This window comes from Falco rusticolus, chromosome 4, assembly GCF_015220075.1.
Source record: "Falco rusticolus isolate bFalRus1 chromosome 4, bFalRus1.pri, whole genome shotgun sequence".
Lineage (NCBI taxonomy): Eukaryota > Metazoa > Chordata > Aves > Falconiformes > Falconidae > Falco > Falco rusticolus.
Genome location: NC_051190.1, coordinates 2309850 through 2332244, shown reverse-complemented (window position 1 = coordinate 2332244; position 22395 = coordinate 2309850). Strand labels below are relative to the sequence as shown.

Below are 22395 nucleotides of genomic sequence, written 5' to 3'. Positions count from 1 at the left end.
TTGGGCAAATCAGTGTGGAAAGGAGAATGGTCATGTTGACTCATTTTCAAAACGAAAACGCGTTTCATTTTGAAAAAGGAAAGAAAAAAATTAGAATTCAAAAGCAGAGGCTGTCCTATATACTGTATAACAACCATGCACCAAATGTAGTGTCTTGTTACACAAAGGCGATTTTGCTGAGCTGCAAAGTTGACTGTCGCAAGCTTTATATTTCACATTGTCACCACTCAGCAAAACCAAATGCCCACAATTTGGGGGGGGGGGGGGGGGGGGGGGGAGTTAAAAATGCATCATCTAGAAAGAGTTCTTTCCAGAGAAACTGACTTCTAGCTACTCAGCCCACAGACCAAGCTTCAGCATGGCAAGCAGGTACTGCAGCACCTCCACACTGCTTCCATCAGGAGAACTAGGGCAGATCTGAGCACCAGGGACTTGCACCACCTCCCACCTGCTGCCCACAAGGGCATCAGCCAGGGAGCAGGGCAGCACAACTACCAAGTGCCTCCAGTAACTGTCTGAGAAACTTAGAAACTTTTAAACTGTGCTTAAAGTATGCTGTGGAGGGGCTGGGCAAGTTCAAGAATAGACACCAAGAAATGCCAGCTCTCCTTCCTAACATCGGGCTGTGGTTTCAGAAGAAAATTTATTCTTTTCAAGAAAAAACATAAAACTTGCAAATAAATGCACATTTCAATGAATGATTTTAATTCTGGGAAGAGTTAGAAATGGAAAATACAAGTTTTCACACCTCCCAGAGGAGCATTTGTCACTTATCCCTGTCACTGGGTAGGGATTCCCCATTACATCCCATAGACAAGATTACCCTCTCACCCCAAGAAAATGAGAATAGGCATAATGTAGACTGCTGGGAGGATGTTACATATTATATTTTTTTCCGTATTCTCTGTTACAACAGCAATGCACAGATGGACCAATCTAAAGCGATGTGTAACAAATACGGGATTTAGACGGGTGAGCAGACACTTCACCAGAGACAGCACACGAGCGGCTGCCCTTCCAAAGAGCTACAGGCTCCTGAGACAGGCCCACATCTGGTCTGAACCCAGGTTCATGTTCAAGTCAAGAAATAGTTTAAATTGTTCAATAAATTGGCTTAAGTGTAGGGAAAATAGCGTATTTAGTTTCTTCATAAAAAGTTCATTTGAATTTTACTTAACTTTAGTCTATATATAGTTTTATTTTAGAATTGGTTACTGAAGGTTACCAGCCAACAAATCATTTTCAAGTATGACTACACCTCACTTCACCAAGGGCAAAAGCAAGCTTAATATGTCAGTTTTTCAATGTTTAGGATTCTTTAAAATGGACATCTACCAATAAACTGTAGGTATCCCTGGCAGTAGCTTATAATACACTATTTTTAAAATAAAAGACCATCTCTCACATTTATACAACTTCTCAAAAAAAGGCTTCAAAAATATAAAGGACCTTACAATGTGTTCAAAATGTTGTATTATAGATATTCACCAAATTGATTTATTCTCCCTGTGTAAAACATAGCAAAATCTTCCAGGAAAACAATTCTAAAAACATAGGGGAAACAGTGACCATTAAATAAAATATTGTGCTGTGGGAAAACACAAACACTTTTTCCGAGGCTGCCCTGTTGAGCTTTTCAGACTGTCTCAGAATCTCAGATGTGTCATAGCTTCCCATGGGAAAAGAAGTATCTTAAATGCAGTATCAAAATAATAAGAATAATAATTAAAAAACCAAACCATCGTCTGATGACACATCTCCCCTCTTCCTAAAAACTGTAACAATCCTGTTTTCAAAATTCCTTTCCCACCAAATAAATAAAAGACTAAGAGGGTAGTCTGCACATTTATGCCCAAGAAAAAATTTTGCAGAACTAAATTCTAATTTTGTATAGCATCATTCATGGTTTACAGTGTGCCCAAGGTATTCTACTATGTCGTTACGTGAGGTAATAACAATGTTTTCTTCTGTAAAAAAACAAATTACTCCTTTATCTTTTCATGCCTAAATTAAACACCTGCTGAATCAATAGTCACATATTCAAAATTCATCAAGGAAGCAACAAAAGATTTGTGATTATATACAAAGGATTAAAGAATCATAAATACGATGCAAGAACTATGCATAGCTATATGCTTATTCTGCTTGTGAATGGAAAAGGAAGAAGGAAGGGTCTTCAAGGAAAGTAGCCAAAGGAAACCGAAGCGAATGTAAAAAGCATTTCAAGGCTATATTTAGAGGAAGACATTCTTCATACATTTGCCAAGCTATTCACGTCATTTCACACGGCATGTTTTATCCAGCTTTATAAGTCTATGAGAGAGCTGGAGGGGAGGGAGAAAAATCTGGATCAGTTGCCAGAAATGGAAATCTTGCATTTATGTAGAGGAACGAATATTTTAAGCATGTGAATTCAAGAGTACTTTCCGGGAGGAGGGGGAAGGAGGGAGGCAGGCAGGGTGTTAAAACTTTCTACAGAAATCACAGGATTCTGCAGTATACAGTTTACCAGTAACATGACTTTAGCCTCTAACACTCCCTTTCGAGCCAGCCTCGCTAGCCTTAGCTATATCATAAAAATACAAAAACGAGTGAATTTCACTAAGGTCAAGTCTTCAGCTGGTATTCTTGTGCATGTTCATGTAGATACCATACATCAGTTACACAAGCAATTACATACTTCTCTGTAATGCAGTAAACAACCATCCAAGATGAATAAATAAACATCAAACACAGGCTCAAACGTTAAAACAGAAAAATACTCAGTTGTGTTTTTTCTTTAACTCATTAAGCACACGTCACGAGGTTCAGCTATTTGCATAAAGAAATGTCAAGCATACAAAAAATATGTCAGTACCAGATGTAATGGTATAAGGAACAAACCACATGGAAATTTCCTGTTAGTGACCTTCTGGAGGGTGGGGGTGGAATTAATTTGAGATATAGCAGTGGTTTTATTTAAACTTATACACATTATTTTTACAAAAAGTTTTTACCTTCATTCCCTTCTCCAGGTGGCTGATAAAACGAAAGCCCCAAAGATATGATGGCTGCAATTTCCAAGATTATAAGAGTCACATCCTGCAACGCTTCCCAGACTAGCTGTAAGAACGTTTTTGGCTTCTTTGGAGGTATAAAATTTTTTCCAAAAATAAGCTTTCTTTTTTCTAGGTCTGCAGCAGTGCCAGCTAATCCTGTAAATAAAGTAAAATAAAATAAAATAAATTGAAATTGCAGTGAAATAGAAAACGTCCACTTATATCTGCATTCCTATAAATTATTTCTCCAATAACAATTACAACCTGTACCATCTATGGCACATAAACAAATCGGTAGATATGCCACTCAAATTTTGCTTTTGCATGATGATTTGTCCTTGCATTCTGAACAGGATCCTTGTGGACTCCTTTAGTACTAATTCCTCTCAGTCTTCATCATTAAAAAAAAGTCTTTGAATTAGCAGGTTTCTTTAAGATGACCTATGTGTATAGATACATACACACATGTAAACAACGGCTCCTAAAAAGAAATTATATTTAGGATGAAGCTGGAATAGCTGTTGGTAGCTTTTGGTACTGTCAGTAGAAGCAGTAGACATATCTTTCTTCTGACCTCAGGTCGATGAACTCAAAGTATAGATCAATAAAGCATGTCTTGTCCTACTTCAGAGCAGCCTTTCCTACTGCATATGTACTGCTGTACAATCGCTGGGGGGAACTGCATCAATTTTTTGTTAAGTGAGAAAAGACAGCCAAAGAGACAGGTTATATATGCAAAGAAAGTGAAAAGGACACTATAGGGTTTCTTAAATTGATATAAAAATACACTCATTTTGAATGATACTTCAACTTAAGAACACTTCAATTTCCGGACACGGTGTAAGAGTGTGTGGTTGCGCTGAACGGCCCAATTAGGTGCTTTTTTTCCCTCTTTATTAATTACATTAACGTATGCATGTCTACTGCTTTTTCAGAAATAAATAAATTTTAAAAAAGACTTGCGAGTGTTAGGGCAGAATAACTGTGCTCATATACTGTTCTCAGCAGCATAAAGAACCACAATAAAATAAGGGGCTACACGTATCTGCCACATAGTATTTGGTATCAGTTGGAACATTGACAAAACTGTAGGTGTTGAAGGGGATCAGCACCGCAAAGTTGTTCATGGTTACCCACACTAACGCGGCACAACCTAAATACTGAGACGGACAGTCGGCCTCAGAGGAGCGCAAAGGTGCCGGCAGGGGAGCGGTGGGAACCGGCCGACCCCGCACTGCGAGCATTCCTCTCCTTACACAGTTGAGGGTAAGTCCTCACCTCCCCCACAGCCTACCCGTGCCTGCAGGTACCTCAGGAATGGAGAGCCCCATTAACAGCACCTTCAACGTGTCAAGCAAAACAGATGAGGATCCTTAGGTAACGGCCCTCAGCTTTAGGTGCCACCTGCCCCAGTGACCTGCCTGGCCACTGCACCCCCTCTTGGATGAAAGCACCAGGCCCAGAACAATTTCCTTAAGACGAAAGCGATGCTTTTCTGAACATATCAATCCTGCCATGGTACAGGCAAAGATGTTGACTCACCTTTCACTTAAGGTATATAATTACAGCTGTTGTGTAGCTTCTGGTTCCTGGTTAACTCATCAAACTTTCATTTCACCTTCAGCTTCTAAGCAATACTATCCTTCCCTCCCAGATAAAGGTATGCTGTAGTTGTTATTACTTCCTTTAATTTTCAGTACCTAGTGCCTAGTGACACTGTAACTGACAGGCTCCAGCTATTATAAAGTGCCTACTGTATTCTCCGTGGTTCATATAATAACATGTCAAACGTCTCTGCTCCTCCATGAGCTCCCAGTCAGTCTCCAATGTGGGGTAAAGTTTTTTCCCTATAAATAGGAATTGCAGGCTGGGAGCCATTTGGGTGGGTGCCCTTTCATGAACCAGCGCAGCTCACCCAAGTTCAGACAACCCACTGCGAGATCGGGGAGTCACTCACCACGGATGGGATCCACCACAGGGATAAGCCTTTAGCAGAGACCAAACAAATGCAGTTTGATCAGTTTTCAGAGGGCTGCGTAGCCCTTCAACACAAGGAAGGCTTTTCACTCCAAATGGCATGCACACTTGGCACTAGGCCCCCAAAACACAACCTGCTCCAAATACAGCAGTGACTTTGTACGTAAAGCGGAAAGTGCATGGACAGCATCGATAGCGGTAGGGATTTTTGGCAGAAACGTTCATATAATGCGTCTACAAGCACCAATACAAAATTCTGAAACAGAAAAAAAGCATATTGGGAAATGGAAGGAAGAGATTTCTGAAAAATGCTTATTTCCCAATGCAGAACATATGTGCACAGTGGTGTGCCAGCTCCAGCAGGTCAGTGGATGACTGGGTACTCAACAGCACAAGAGGGATAGCTGAAATAGTACTGGAAATAGCTGCAGTATTTTTCAACAATCCTAATTATATTTACCTAAACATGATTAATTCACAACTTTGAAATGACACTATATACTTTACTGTCAGGAGGCCACAGAAAGTATACATATCCTGTCTGGTGTTACTGATGATAATGCACACACAAATCCATGTACACACCGAGAAGCCTCCAAAGCAAAAGAGAGATACTGAAACTTAAAGAGCTGCTTTTTCTGTAGGAGAAAAATTGCTCATTTAGACACCATAAGTTTGAGGACTAGACTGAGTTTAAAGTATCAATGGCCACCATTACCTTCCAGACTATAGTCTAAATAACTACACCGGAATTTAGATATACATTTTACTTAATTGTACTCCTCCATTTTCCATAATAAATATTATCTTCTTTAAGAACCACAAATAGAAAAGGGGAAATCATGAGTGTGATTTTATTATTTTCTGTAAGTCTACATCTTGGTGTAATTACTCACCAAGTCAGTCACACCTAAGAAAAAAAGAGCATATTCATCTTTCATTATGAAATTTATTTTCTTGTAAGCCATTTAGAAATACCAGAAAATGAAATTCAATGTTCAGCTGAAACCAAAAGGTTTTGCTTCCTATGAGATCTGGCCATCACTCAAAAAAAAACTGTTCAGCAAAATTTTGTTGGAGTTCTTTTTTTCCCTCCCATTGAATGGTAGAAACTAACAAACTCCTATATTGAGAGTGAGAGAGAGAGAGAAGAAAGGTGAGAATGAAGAAATTTATAGACCAGCTGATGAAATCACATCGTAACGGTCGTAAGCATTACTACAGAGATAAGGTCAGGAAGGGACAATAAAATACATAGAGAAGTCAAAGTTATACAAAGAGATGCAGCTAAGGGAAACGTGATTGAGAATCTGAGGCCATGGAAGATGTTTATTTTCAAAGCTCCCATAAATTCTCCACACTATTGCTAGCAAAAGGTATAAGGGGGGCACCCCTTATCTTTTTCAAATAATCTGCTTTATTCAGAAACACAATTTTAAAGAGTCCTAAAGGTGTTCTGAGCAAGCCTAACTTGGTTGCTTGAAGAGGATTAGAGGTCACTCGCACTTTGTCGCACTGGCAGCTCTGTGGGATGCCGCTCCCCAGCTAGTGCGTGCTGACAGGCAGTACAGATGGTAAAAACGTCAATTAGCACAGCAAGATCTAGAAGTGGACATCTGTCCTCACCAGTACTTTTAACCAGGAGACGGCTTTCCTGCTGCTAGATTTTTTAATGGTTGGTTGGGGTTTTTTGTATTGCACTTACTGACTTCGTTACTGTTCCTGAATATTTTTTTTTATTATTTCTCACTTGTGCCTCAAGAAATGAAAGAGCACTGCAAATGAAAGTAATTTTAAATATCATTTTTATATGAAGATATAAAACATTAAGGAAGTGAAAAAGTGGGGACTAAAAATAGTAAATGGTAACACCAGTTCAATATGACTTAAGGCTTCATATGTTACTGGCAAAAGCAGCGGCCTTCCGTCTTATATTCTGTATGACAACAAGGCATGGACTGGTGGTTTTATGTTCATTTGTCCAGACAAGCATGAATGTTTCATTTTTTTAAAGTACTTTTCTATGTCGAAGCTGTGTAATCCTTCTTTGCTTGACCCAAGTGTTTCAGAATGATTATGCGGATTTGAGTTAAATTTATATACAAATAATCTACAGAGGTTTAGAAAATACTGTGAAAATTTATTACTGATGCTTCCAGCACTTCAATAATTTCTTAAGGTTTCGATTTCCAAAACTTTTCCTCAAAATTTGTTTGAAATTTGTGAGAAAACGAAAATGATTGCATGGAAAACATTTTCTATGATGTGCAGTATATTAAATGCATTTCTGATTCCGTCTGGCATTGTTGCTTTTTTGGAGGGAGAAAAAGATTAAAAAACTGGAGAAATGCCACTTAATGAATTTTCTCTGTTCCATTCCTACATCTGTCAGTTACTGCATGCTGAATATAAAACCATCATTTCAATTAATGCTTCCTGGAAAATTGTATTTCTCTGACAGTCATCTCCACTGCAACCAAATGGAGCATGACGAACAGAGAATCATTTTGATGCTGCAAAAATAGCAAAAGCACATCACTACTGAAGTAACATTTTCTTTTAAAAAAAACCATAAAACACCAAAGAGACTGTTTCACAACTGCTTAAATTATGAGATGAAGAATGGCAAATTTACAAATTGCAAATAAACCATTCATTACTTACTATCATTCTTCCGTACATTTTTCTAATGCATCCAGAAAAGTAGATAAAATTTTCAAATAGTAAAAATTGTAAAAGTAATTTAAAAATCACAGCATATGTCACTTCAAATGGGAAAACAAAGCTGTTCAGCAAGGAAAGTAAAGGCTTCACAGTGATGCTGAACTGCTATTGAAATTGAAGCATAGACGTAAACCAGCTATTTTGGATAGTGAACTCCAATGACAAACAGATACGACACGTATGAATTCTTCCCATGAGAACACAGACCTATATCTTACCTCATGAGCTCCTAACACCTTAGCCTCAAACCCTCTTCTCAGCTGATGAGCATTCGAGCATCCCATTACCTAGGGCTTCAGACACCAATAAGTTGACTGCCACAAAGTATCACCTTGATGATTTTTTCACGCACACTATTTCACACTGAACTACGAAGCGATCCCTGACATTACTACTGCTACGTAACACCTTGGTAACACCTGCCCAGGCCCACCAGCTTCTATAGCTCTCAAATACATTCTGAGAATTTCATAATGTGAAGCTTGCCCAGTTACTCCTGTTGTAACACTGAAAATTCAAACCCACAATCTCATTCAACATTTTAGTGGGATTTCACTCTCTGGCTTTGGAAGCAAATTTCTGTATACTATTTTGCTTTTCTCTCTTGCTAAAGCTAGAAGTGACAGCAGGCCTATTTTTCTTCCACTTCAATCCAAAAAATATTATCTAGTGACTGAAAGAGCTGAAAAAGTGAAGCTTAAAATTCCAACGAATAGCTAGTAACTAACAGATTAAGTTTCCAAGATCTGCCTTAAGAAACTGTCCCTACCTGAGAAACTGGGGAAGGCAAGAAGACATGGACAGTGAACTGTGGTTACTGTTACAGTTTTGATCAAATGCTAAGGAAGGTCTGTTCTGTCCCTTAGATATAACAATGTCATCAAGCACACTACGATGCAATTCAACATCAGTCTTCATTAGTTCACGAGGTCTTCATGACACTTGTTTAAAGGATATTTAAGTAAAGCAAACACCTGCTTTTGTACCAGGGATGCCACAAAAATATACATTGCATTAAACTACCTGTTTTACTGAAACAAGATGAGGGTTTTTTCAAACGAAAACATACACCAAAGACGTGAAATGCAAAATATTCTCACCTAGAACGGATGCTTCTGCAACTGCCCAGTTTTATCATGTATGTTGCTTGAAAAGTTTTTGGATGCATTACGTGGAAATTCTGTTTAGGTTGTATTAAAATAAAATCAATTGAGAGAATCCAGTCCAGCAGTAACAGTGTATTTAATGAGAGCATTTACTAGTTTCAGCAAGCTGTATTTGAATTTCACTAGTGAATGAACCTCAACAAATAATAATTTCCTTCTAATCTCGGAACAACAAAGCTGCCTGTAAAGTGTAATGAATCTCATTACCTGTTTTCATTAATATCACTTTCTTAAATTTGCTTATATAAATTTTAAGAATTTGTCCAAAATTAAAAGCCTTCGCAATTACCAATCATCTAGCACATGTCCTGTGAGCTTTACAGTACTGGTGCTATTTCTGTGAGTCCATTTGACAGTTCTGCCAACAGATCCTTGCAGGATTTGGAACCTCCTTGAGTAGATGTTCTACAGCTAGATCTAAATAGCCAACATACAGAAAGGAGGGGCACTGAAGAAGCAGAATCAGTAAATGAATTAACTCCCCCTCTATTTCCTCATTCATCACCTTCCCTCCTCACATCTAACAGCAACAACTGGCCACATCACCATGTTCTGCCACGGCTCCAGCTGCCACCCCGCAGAACAGGGACCACCCTTCAGCATCTTGAAAGGCAGCAACCTGACTACAAAACCCCTTAGGTAAACCTTCCCCATTACAGGTTCCAATCAAACCCATTGCTCTTAAGACACAAGGTACATAAATACACTTCTAAATCCATGACTTTTTTTTTTTAAAAAAAAGTCACTGAAGAGCTTGACATTCTGTCATACAGACTGATGCATCCAATGTAAATGTTAGGAACAGATACATAACAACTTGCATTTCTACAGTCTCTTTCCAGCTATAGAAATGCAGCAGCAAAGGCAGCAAAAAGCTGGAGTTCTTGCCCCAGACAATTTGGTGACAGTTCAGGGGTGTAAATTCAAACCTCCTGGGATTCCTGATCTACCCTCAGCTGCAAGACGCCAATACAGGATTTATTACTGCCAAGAAGCACTGAATGCTCCGCAACATGTTTCATCCATTTCTCCATCTAGCCATTTTGGTTTTATTTCTTCTGGCTTCTTCTAATTCCTTTTTAAAGTAAAATTGCTCTGAAAAGAAGCTGTTATCCAGGAACAAATGATTTAGCCTAAGATGACTAATAGCAGGACCAGGAATGGTTCCCCATAGGGACTGTATGTAGCCCAAAAGAAGCCACTCATCTGCAAGACATGCCACAATTTCACAACAGTCTATTGACTGGTCTTATGTGCAGTGCGTAATCATGAGCCAATATCAAGGCAACAGACAAGACATCAAATATTAAAGGCAAGATATGCACCATTCTAACAGTTGGCTAATATTTTTCTTGCCTAAACAGACAATAAACAGCTTTCGGCAAGTGCTGGTAGCAAAGCATCCATGGAGAGCTGAAGTTCCAGTATGAAGGAGGAAGAATTAGGATTTCTTTTTTACACGTGTACTGCTGTCAGTGGGAGTATGGCTGTTGAGAGGGAAGATAATCATCCCACCACGAATCATTTCTTCAGCTCTCACTCCACTCAGTAATCGTTACACCGTTTACATATGTCTCATCTTGTGTACCACAGGCTCCTGGAGATATTTGTCTTTTGTTCTATCTTAATGCAGTACCAAGTACAGTAAAGTCATTACAGATTCAGGGCAGCACCACCAATAATTTAGAATGTATATCCATCATCCAGCTCCCACCCATTACTAACCAGATAATGAAGAGATCATTAAAAATTCTTTGTTACATTATATATAAAAAACAGTGCAGCTCTTCACCTAGCACTAAGAGACAGCTAACCTAAAAGATACGGAAGGTCTTTACTATAGCTAAGCCAGCCAACCCGAAGCCAGTGGGACACCCCACAGATGCTGGGTACTTTGGGTTTGTTCAGCATCACACACCCTCAGCTGTATGCTGGTTTAGGGGGCTTTTCGGAAGAGATGGAAAGGGAACAGGGGAAGGAAATTTTCTCTTTCCCCCATCCTTCCTTTCCAAGTACTCAAAGCCTTGAGACAGTTTCTTCAAACATCTTTTGATTATTTGAACAAAGCTTTGGACTTGACTCCCACAGGAGGTAACACCACGATTTAGAGTAGACTGTATGCCCTCTCTGCACAGCCTTACGTATTACCCACAAAGCTCTGATCTTCCACGGAAACACAGACATGTAAGACAGGATCATTTCAATGAAGTTGACTGAGAGTATGAGGGCAATAGTATCAAAAACATGCTGTTACAGTGCTGGGTTATAACATGATTGTTCCAGATAATGCAAAAGCTTTTTATTGCCCTCAATATTTAAATCAAATCAAGCATCCTCGGCTACAGCTTAAGACAGACTTGCTGGCTATTCTTAGGCTCAGTCTTGAAAAGCACTAACTTCTGCATCTGGTAATGGCAGAGAGGAACCATGTAAGTGTAACGGAGGAGACCCAATGTCTTAGCCAAGAAACAGAACAAGAAATAAATGAGCACATAATAAAGTCAAAGTGGAAAGCCTTCCTTAATTAACACACCTTCAAAACCACTTATCATCACTCTCACTGGACCCTACAAAAACATTCACACTTCATATGCATTGCTAATGGCAACCACAAGGGATGTGGAGGGAAAAAAGACCCTGACATCTATTTTCTGTCCCCAAACCACAGTTTGAGTAGCACTGCTGATAAGTAAATCACTCTGCTTGCCCGTCCGCGTGGATGCAGCACTGCCTGGGGAAATGCAAGCCCCCCAGTGGAAACACCACCATCAGTCACAGTCCATAGGGAGGCTCTGATTATACAGCTCAAGTATGTGCCCAGGTGAAAGCATCTGCTGGCTGGGAGCTGTGTGTGTAGGCGCTCCTCAGCCCTGGAGTAACTGTAGCCAAAGGGGTAACCAGCACCGATCCACCCGCAGGACCAGAGTTAGCCGTGGGCAAGTGGTAGAGGAGGGAAAAACATAGGGTCTGTGCGTGGGATCCATGGGATCCTTTCCTAGCAGAAAAGAGAGAAAAAAGGGGATGAAGCCACCTCTCCACCCGTGCACAGGCCTATTACTTACTGTCAATAGGAAGTAGTGTGACCAGCGACACTGAGCCTGGGGACTCCTGCTGCTGAGTAACACCACGACAAAGAAATCGACAATTACAGAAATAGCTGCTAGACTGTCTGCTGTTCATAGGTGATCAAAAGCTGTCAATTTTTCCGATTTCTTACCACAGTACAACTTCACGTCACTTGAAGTTTTGCAAAACATTACATTCAAAGGCCACACATGTCAATGAGATGTCCCAGAAACTGAAGCTATCTGACTGAAACTCAAACCAGCTGAATATACACTGAGGAGAGCCTCAGCTTCCTTCTTCAACCTGTAATGTACTTTCAGACTGACGGGGCCTAGACTCACTAAAGACTTCTCAGGGTTTTCTGTTCACTTCCATAAAGCATGCCCACTCAGGATGATAGTGATGGTAATCTGAGAAAGCAAATGCCCAGGAATAAAGCATGTGCAAGTGGGAAAGCACAGCCTGCGAGGGGAAGACGATATGCAGCTGAAGATGCATTACACAGATTCTAAGCCAGTATGGCACAAGGCTCTTCCACAGCATCCTGGAAGTCCCACGCATCTCTCTTCTTGTATGAAGGATTTGGTGGTGGACTTGGCAGTTTACAGTTGGATTCAATGATCTTAAAGGTCTTTTCCGACCTAAACAATACTATGACTCTTTGACTATTTGTCACTGCAATCAGCATAGTTTCTTTATCATAAGCAGTTCCAAGGGTCTACAGCTCATATTTATTTGATGACGCCTACTGGAAAGGTTGAAAGTAACATGGCATGACAACATATGCTCTCATAACAACAACAGCATGGAAGAGAGGGCATTTTTCTAGATGAGGCCAGGAATTTGTAGGTTAAATAGCTAATTTCCCACATAGATGTTTTAATCTTTTACAATAAAATAAATAACAGAAGAAGAATTCTTATGCTCTGAAAAGAGAGACATATTTTTGTGATGTCTATAATGAAGTCAAAATGAAAACAAAACCCACTTTGCTGAGCCTGCTTCCACAGTATCTTTCCCACCCTCACTTACGAAAAAACAAATAATAAACCAGATAGCAATGAGCTGCATTTTTCTGAGGTGTTACATCCAGGTGCTGCTACTTGGCAACAAATTAAGAAAATTTCATTGCTGACTTTGTCAGTGTCATCTGCTTTTCCCATGAGTAATGCCAGCCTGCCAGTTACACAGCAACCATACTCACTTCAAGCTATGCCTTTGCAAGAGCCAGAGCATTTGCTACAGTGTCTCTTATGCTGCTGTGTATTCAAGAGAGTATTCAAGATATCTAAAAAAAAAAAAGAGAACACTGAAGAAAACAAAGTGCTATGATCATTATGCCACCTGCAAACAGCAGTAACCACCACTATCACTCCTGCAAGTGACAATGATGTCACTCAAAACCATTATATCCAACTTGTAAGGAAGCAGTGATATAATAAGATGCTTTTTGAGCATCCAATGGATTACGTGCCATTAAAATAATCAGACCTTTGAAACCACTAACACAGCGCACACACTGCTGTGCTCACTGTTACCTGCGTAACACTGTTGCACTCATCATTACCCATTCGCTCCATCCTCTTCATAAATAAGTGGGACCAGTCCTTTAGATCATCATCTGCCTTTCCTGTGGACTTAGGTACCACGCAGACTTGGAGGAACAATGAAAGTGAGAGAAGCTGTAAAATTTAATGCAAAGATGCCAACGTGAATACTGTGACAGTGAATATCTCTCAACTGAACACAGATATATAGTCAAAGTTCAGAGTCATAGGGCACTCAACTTAGCAAGTCAAACAAGCCCCATTTTCTAGATAAGTGGAGAAAAAAAGAGCAAAGAAAGTCTCAAGACTTTCCAGTTTTCTGGTAATTAGTTAATTCAGTCCACAAAAGCTGCCTAGGTATAGAGCAGCAGAGATGAGCAGGGGCCTCGCCATCAGTAGCAGTGTTTTAGTTGGGATGACGGCACTATTGGAACAGATGTAATGTTACTCAAAAGTGTTCTAAGCCTTATACACAGGTAGTAAAAATAGGATAAAACCAATAGATGCCCTTTTTTAATACTGTAAAAATTGACAAAGTTTCCTTGACTCCTGTTTTATTTTTGAATTATTAGAAAATATAAACTGGGACCAAAGCAATCCCAAGATGCACTGTGGGACACAGCATTATTTTACTCCTATACCCACACGCAGGAGAACTCTGTTAGGAATACAACACCCACAGACACCTCCTAATTTAGCACACTAAAAAGCCCAAAGAATAGACTCTCTCTTACATGAAGCATATATTGTCAATCACCTTGATTAGCCCTTTAATGTAACTAACCTGCTCCAAATGCTGTAATCACTGCTGAAGTTCTCCAGATTCTTTTCCAGTGCATATCAAATACTAAATTAAAGTATAAAGTAAGAATCTCAAGGAAGGTATTCCTAGTCACCAGTTGTAGTAAGAGTGTAAGTCAAAAGCAGTTAAGGACACCATATATTTTTATGCACACCAAACTTCTCCCATTTCAAAAAATCCAATCTTAATACAAATATTCTAGAACATGTAAGACATAACCAAGGTTGGCTCCTAAGTTTTCTCCACAATAGTGTATCTCACTAGCCTCATTTTCACTCTTTATCGAATACATAACTTCCATTGTATATTCTGAAGAAAACTGAGACTCTGACCTGCATCTCACTTGCATTTTATCACTGGGGTGGGTGGAAACCCTTTCAGTTGGGTAGGGGCATGCAAATAACTGAAGCTACTGATCTTGGTCAGCTCAAACCTGTGGGGATGCCAGGTCACAGAGGCAAATATGAGACAGGAATAGAAAGCATGTAGCAAAAGCACACCCTGTGAGACTCCTGAAAGGAGAAGACTTCAGATCTTAAACAACAGTACTCATCAATGGCAAAAGCAGGACACTTTTTTGGGATACAAAAGATAGAGTTCCAGCAATCCAAAAAGCCAATGAAAATTGCTCAACTATAAAGAACCTCTGTTCAAGGTGTCAAAAATGGAAAAGGATTTGTATTCAAATCTCTTTGCTTATTTGCTCATAATATCTATGTATTCTTTAAGTTAAGAATGACTACTTCCACCTTAACTTTGTAATCTGTGGTTTGAGAAATTGAAAACTTTGCGTGTCTTTTGGCAAGTGCACATTCAAGAGAATGTGATTAGGCAGTTCTGCATCAAAGCTCTGGCATAAGTGGGCTCACATTACATATATTTATGAATCTTGTACATACATCAGCAGAAATCAAAATATTATATTGTATCATAATAGAAGCCACAGATTCATATTAACAACCATCCTTGGTCAGCTTCAGTGAGTAAACAAAAATCACACTTTTCTAATGCCCCCCAAAAAACCCTTACAGTTATTAATTAACCTTCATTAAACATGTGGAAGCCTATGGTTTTATTTAAAATGAGATCTCAAATTAGAAGTAATTTAAATAATTTATGGTTTTACCCATTTTCCTTGCACAGCAGCTACCTATGTTTATATTGTGCAGCCATTTCATTCTACCTTCAGCCCATAAATTCATTGCTTTGCTTAATCCAGCTCAACTGGGAAGAGGCACTCAATCCAAAAAAAGAACATCCATACAAAAGAGTTAATCCGCAATGGTTAACCAGGAATAGATGTTCCAGAATAAACCCACAGGCTGAGAATAGGTAAATCCCCTTAGACTGGGTTTGAGTTAGACCACTTTCACCTCAGCCTCTCCAAGCTGCTGCTAGAGACATGTACCGCCTCATCCCACAGCTGTGGCACTGCAGTGCTGGGAGCTGGAGCCACATCATGCGACAAGAGAGCACAATATTTTACTCTGTCAGATTAGAAACAAATGCTTGCAAGGAAAGCGAAACAAAAAGATCAAGAAGCAGAAAAGAAGCAATGAGAGATTAAAGAAAAGCAACTAAATCCAACGTTGTCCTTATGAAAATGAAGCAGAATTCTCGGCACTCAGAGGCTTTTATCATGTAACACGATGCATAGATCTAGATAACTGCTACTTGGGGACTTCATTACATTCTTTACACTGAAAGAGATGGAAAAATGAAGTTATCCCAATTATGCTCACCCCAAGAAAAGGAGCATTTGAAACATTTACCTGGCTTAACCTAGAGTTGTTAAGTTTCTCCCATTAGTAACTTTAAATGGAGGTCTTATTTTGATTTTCATGTGCTCCTCTTTCAGTAGAAGAGTAGGCTTTTCTTTGCATAGTTGCTTAACCAGTCAGCTTATTTTTCCTGTACGGTTCCTGCCTCACACAACATGTTTTGGGGAAAATCAGTCCAAATTCATGGTAAGGTCAGTGACCAAAATCATATGCAAATTACTACTAGCCTATTGCTATACAAATATTATGAAACAGAAGTCTTCCCAAGTCATTTCCAATGGCTGTTGAACACAGCATGGTAAGTGACTTTGTATGTTTATTGAAGCTCAGGTTCCCAAGTTCGTAGAATAGAAGGCATTAGAGTAACTCTTTCTTAAACAGCAAAAATATATTCCTTCCCTAAGAAAAAATGGTTTGGGAAACTGGCAATCTTCTTAAAGCTCAGAACATTCCAGAAATGCAGACTATGATTCAAAAATTTGTCATCTGTACAACCATTTTGCTTACAGCTGCAATGCAGCATTCTCTTCAGGACTGTTCATCACACTTAAAGGATAAAATGACCCAACTGCCTACTCTGTTCCATCATTATTAATTAATGAAGAGACTGGGCCTAGAGGATTGTTATTGCAGGGTGAAAAAAAAAAAAAAAAAGGTTCATTGATATATCCCTTAAGCACGGCACACATCAACACTAAAAAAGAAACAAAGGCAAGAAAATCAGACACACTTTCAATGTACACTTTAGCAATATTTAGAGAATGTTAATCAGTTTAAATAGCACTGACAACTTACTATTATATGACAAAATAATTTTGATTAATATAGCAAATGTAAACACCTTGAAATAACAGGGCTAAGGAGGAAGTCATTCCTTTCAGACAGACATCTTGAGTATGCATCTGTTTTTTACAGGTTATGTAAATGATAAACAGGGATGAACTGAATGGCCATGCTGAAATATTCAGGATGTTAAAAGGCAAACCTTTTGTGCATGTTGCACTAATTCTGCTATATCTTCCCTTAAACATACTTGTATTTTTCCCTGTCTCACTGTGTGCCTCCTCCTATGCCTACTGCTCTTCCTGAAAAACATTAACAAATCTTCCCTCTGTATCCTTTTCCATATTCCTTATTTTCCCCTTCATTTATTCTCAAAGAAACCGGTGTCACTGATAAATATCAGACAGCTCTTCCTTCTTCCCTCTGAGTTTCTACTGCTCAGCACAGTCCTCACTCCCCCCCTTGAAAGTTCTTAATCACTTGAGGGAAATTATCTATCCTCTGAGGCCACAACTGTTATTTAACGCTACCTGCCTGTTTGGGGGTGGTGGGGTGCTGTTTGTTTGCTTGCTAGTTTTTTTTCACAGAGAAGCATGAGCAAAAAGTAAGTAAAATTTGGGGAGATCAGCATGTAGCAACATCCATACACTGTCAGAACTGCTGTCTTCAAAGATGGCCATAGAATACTATGTACTTTGCAGGCTTATGAAGGACATTTAAGAAAAGCCCTTTTAATAAAACAAAATATTGCTTGTGTTGCAAGAATTTGAAAATCTTAACAAAAGTACTCTATTTGTTTAATGATTATGAAAAAGAGCAGCCAACGAAAAACTTCAAAAGGAATTACATCAGACCATTAATGCCAAGTACCAATACCGCTGGCCATTTATGTGCCCTCAAGATTTCAAAACTTATTGGAAAAATGAACAATTCCTGTTATTATGGAAACAGGCTTGCACAACATAAAAAGACTCTAACAGCATTAATCTATTAACTTCCTCAGCTTTGTTTGTGTCACAGCCTTTATTTGCAATTAAGCTTAGTGCATATGAAGTTCACTGCCTGCCTGCCAGCCCTCAGAGGACTGATACAGTCTGTGACGGGTAATTCAAGCTCCTTTTACACTGACCTACCAAACTCTGACCTGTTAGACCCGTCTGGTAAAAGTGAGAAGGTATTACAATTTCATTCAGATCTTGATTTCTGAGCAATTCATTCAACAAGGGTACCAATTATGTTTGATCCCCTCTCCTTTCCCCTCGTTTCTGGACTGGATTGATTTGCCATGAAATGGTAATCCTGAGTCATACTGAATTTGATCATAGTGACCTGAGATGAAAGGTTCTGGATCTTGAAAACGATCTTTAATTCATCCAGCTTGTTCATTTGTTATAGTTCTAATGCTATCAAAACACAGGCTCTTCACCTACAGATAAGTGTCTACAGCACTCCTGGTGGCAGCAGGTCAGGATGATACACACAAAGACCATCGTGCGCACTGATGAAAACATGCATGAGAGTGCTTCACAGGGCTTACGTGTCCTCCCATGCTCACACATATAAAAACACTAGATCTATAAAATGTTAAATGCTTTTAAATGATTAAATCATTAAATGTTGCCAGTGGTTGAAGACAGGTGATATCATTAACGGATGCAAATCATCAATCCAGTCCACCTAATATGCTTTTATCTTATACAAAATACAAAACTATTTCATAACAATGTTCTATAACAAACCAAATACAACAACGAATGCAATCAACATCTAACCAGAACCAACACAGACCGACTTTCTCACAAAATGATGGCTTGAAAGTGTATCCGTTGTTGGATTCACCAGTTCCATCACTAGGAAGGACTTTGCCTAGTCGCAGCATTAGGCATTTAATGCCTCTGGCTTTGCCAGACACACAGCTGATATACACAGCACCAAACACTTCTAACCCTAATCATGTAACAAATGATGGTAAAGCCACAGGACCTCGGGCTTCAGCAATAGTCGTATAAGCCCCAGCAGGATTCTGTACATGCCCGCGCTGGCAGGTAACCAGTGCTGACACCTGTGGTGTCCTGGCTTAGTGGTTAACCATCAAAGAAACTCAGCTGGATACGTGCTGTCATCACATATTTCCAACTGCAGTGAAGATGCAGATTTCTCCAGGACTGTTTTACTTTATTAAGAATTTAGAGCTTGATCCTGCTTCTGAGGTAAGCAGCAGTTTTGCTGCCGGGGTAAGCAGCCAGTTGCGAGCCCCAGCGTGCTGCCCGGTGCTGACTGCCACCGCATCTCTCGCTGCTGAGGTGCCCCTTCTGTGCACACGTGTGGCAGAGCTGCTCCTCCTCCCTGACAGAGCAGCACTCTGCACCTCCTAGCACTGCTGCATCACACAAAGCAGATGCAATTGCCAAAGTGTAAATCTTATTTAAAACCTTCTTAAACATTGTAGAAAAAAAATAATAATCAATGCCAGGCTGCAGCAGTTATTACGGTTCCATGTCAGCTCCCAGCTTGAAAATTATTTTTCTTTACATCTTTAAGATGTTCATCTCTGCTACGGCACTCCCCGTTTGGTTTTGTTACGTGCCTTCCCCCTGCCCCCGAACCCAGGCTGCATCTGCTGTGCTTTATGTAACGCTGCTTTCTGCAGCACCATAGGACCTAAATGCACAGTCTCAACAGGAAACTGCATCTAAAGATTCTGCTTTCGGTGATTTTAAGACAGTAGCTTCACTACTGAGGCTTCAGCTTCTTAAAGTCTGATTTCTTGAGGCTGAAAACAGTTTGAACTGGTCCTGAATCCCAGCTTTATCGAGCTGCTGCCTTCAACACCCTTGGCTTGTCCTTGAAATGGCTTTCTGCAGCCATGATTCACTCCACTACAGCATGTGTTCTGCTGTCAGAAAACCGAGCTGAGTGACGGAGAGTTAATGATGGAAGGATGTCTCCGTGTGGGAGGGACAACAGGGAGATTCCTGGGGCACCAGGAAGGAACACCAAGCAATCAGATCAGTGTTCTTGCTGTTTAAAAAACAAAAGTGGCATCTACAATTCAATTTTCCTGGCTTCAAAAGCACTTTCTCAATTCACGATTTCACTTATGTGTAGGAAAAAGTAGTACAGCCAAGCTTTTGCCTTACAAGCAACCACCTGAAGGGGGAAAAGTGCACAGCAGGAAGTATTTGAATCATAGGAGTATCAGGAGAAAATAACAAACTGCAAACAGGCAGGTAATTAAGCTGTTCGCAGGCTACTTTGCTCTTCACATACCACATCCCTGGTATGTAACAGAGTGGGTACTTGCTCTTCAGAAAGAAACTCTCTTAATATTGTACTGGTTTTCTGGAAACTTGAGGGTATAATTTTCCTAGTGGTATAAGATAAAGGACCAAGTGTTCTTGTGCTGCAGTAGACCATGAGGATTTGTTTCAATAGTAAAATGGTGTCTGGAATTCAACTTTACATATATTAAGCAACATGTCTGAAAGCTGTAATTCTGTTAATGATAGCACAGGATGATTTCTGGAACATATTTATTTACCTGAAAACTATGCATGGTCATTAGGCTGTTTGTTTCCCAACAAACATTAACAAACTGTGATCTGTGTGAAATCATCTAAGCTTCTCATATTCTCTCCCCTCCTATGTTCACTCAGTGTTTACAAATGATGATTAGACATTAGTCCACTATCTGGCACAGTGGGGATTTGAATTATGATCGAAGACCAGCAAAACAAATACATATTGAAAAATAAAGTAATTTACATCTCAGTTTGGTATATCCCATGCTATATACAAGTCATTACGGATAGCTGAGCTTGTTCTTTTTCCCTGAAATTCACGTGCAACAGTGGTACAAAAGCCAAGTGTAAAATACCTGTTTTCCCCTGCCCACCCTAAGGTCAGCTCCTGAGCCAGCCCGGCATTTTTCTAGACCTGTTTCCCAGCACAGCTCTGCTGACACTGAAAACCAGTGGCAACAAACGGCTGGGAACTAGAGAGGGTGGCAACAGCCACGGCGCAAAGCATCTGCACTGCCAAACAACACTTCTAACATCAACATAAAAGTCTTCAAAAAGCACACGGTTACAAGCACCTGTCTCACACAGTATCAGTGAAAATGACACCATTTACTGAAATTAGAAGCATTACTTTGTAGCACTAGAGTGGCAACCATAGATTTACATGTTAAGGGTCTGCACAAAACCCAGTGATGGTCAAAAGGTTCTGTTTATCCTCACAGCAAGGGTTGTTTATCCTCACAGCAAATGCAGCCACACACTTTCTGCTTCCACAGCTCTAATGTTTGCATAACATAATGCTCAGGCTATTAACAGCAGAATACTTCTTGACCCTTACATGCCTATATATTTCAAACGTTTGGATCTTCACAAATCTCGGGAAGTTTTACTCCTGTAAGAAAAGAAGAAAGTAACCTACATGGATTACATAAACCTTTTTCAATAAATGTCATAACACAGATCAAAAGTGTTTATTCTTGCTTAGCTCACATCTATCTTTCACATAATCGTCCCTTCACATGTGCAGAGGCAGAAAAATACACACAAATGTAGAAAACATGTCAAGGATACCACAGTGATGATGCAATGGAAGGTGCAAACCATAATGTGGGCATCAAACACAAACTGAGATAAGGAGCTCTAGACTCAGAAAGTGTGTTTATGTGGCACACACCACCACCCCCCTCCAAGTGCATTTAATGTCTTTTCTTTTTTTTTTTCTTTTTTTTTTTTTAATTCTACTTGCACAAAAAAATATGTTATCTTTACAATAAAGGATCACACTCTGGTGGAAACACATCTCCAGAGACTGGAACTGCCCTATATAGTTTACACTGGTAGAAATCAGTTTTTTCCAAGCACGCAGCTTCTTGGCTCACTGCCAGCACACTGATTTAAGGCAGAAATCCAATGGAGTCTATTTAGAACTAATGGACAAGTATGGAAAGGACAGGTTTGCATGATTTTTCAAACTCTGTTTTTTAACATGCAGCACAAAATTAAGGACAAGTAAAGATATTATTTTTGTGGACATGCTGGATTTGTTTTGGCACTTCTGTTGTTGAGGGTTTGTTGGATAGAAAAGATATAACTGCTTTTGAAACTTTCAGAAAATTAAATGTACTCTACCTTCCAGTTATTTCTAAAATTACATGCAGTTGAAAGATCACATTAAAGGTCTTTTATTTTAGATCTCTTCATGTCATAAATCTTCTGATCTGGAAAAAATTTGAGACCTCTAGGAATGATAAGTGCAAAAGCATTATATTTAAATACTGTCAGACAATAAATAACCACTGACACTTGGATCTGAAGCTGAGGAAGTAACACATGTAGACATCGGTTTAAGTAATTGTGGAAGTATTTTAAATGTTGTAGGGTTTTTGCATTAATTTATATTTCAGGGCAATTCTTATTTCAGTTATAATGCACATTTCCAATGATTCTGCTATTCAGCAGATTGTTCTTGCTCACAGCTTGCACTCACTTT

General features: G+C 39.4%; 1 protein-coding gene across 7 annotated transcripts in view; it reads right to left on the bottom strand.

The window, feature by feature from the left end:
* The window catches only part of ATP2B2 (ATPase plasma membrane Ca2+ transporting 2), a 432242-nt gene that overhangs the window by 126987 nt on the left and 282860 nt on the right, over positions 1-22395 (bottom strand). For all 7 annotated transcript variants that reach the window (XR_005103974.1, XR_005103975.1, XM_037385876.1 and 4 more), the window contains exon 5: positions 2997-3194. Coding sequence is in view for 5 of the 7 variants with exons in the window: in XM_037385876.1 (XP_037241773.1) it covers positions 2997-3194 (198 nt within the window). In the remaining 2 variants the exon portion in view is untranslated. The remainder of the gene's footprint in view (positions 1-2996; positions 3195-22395) is intronic.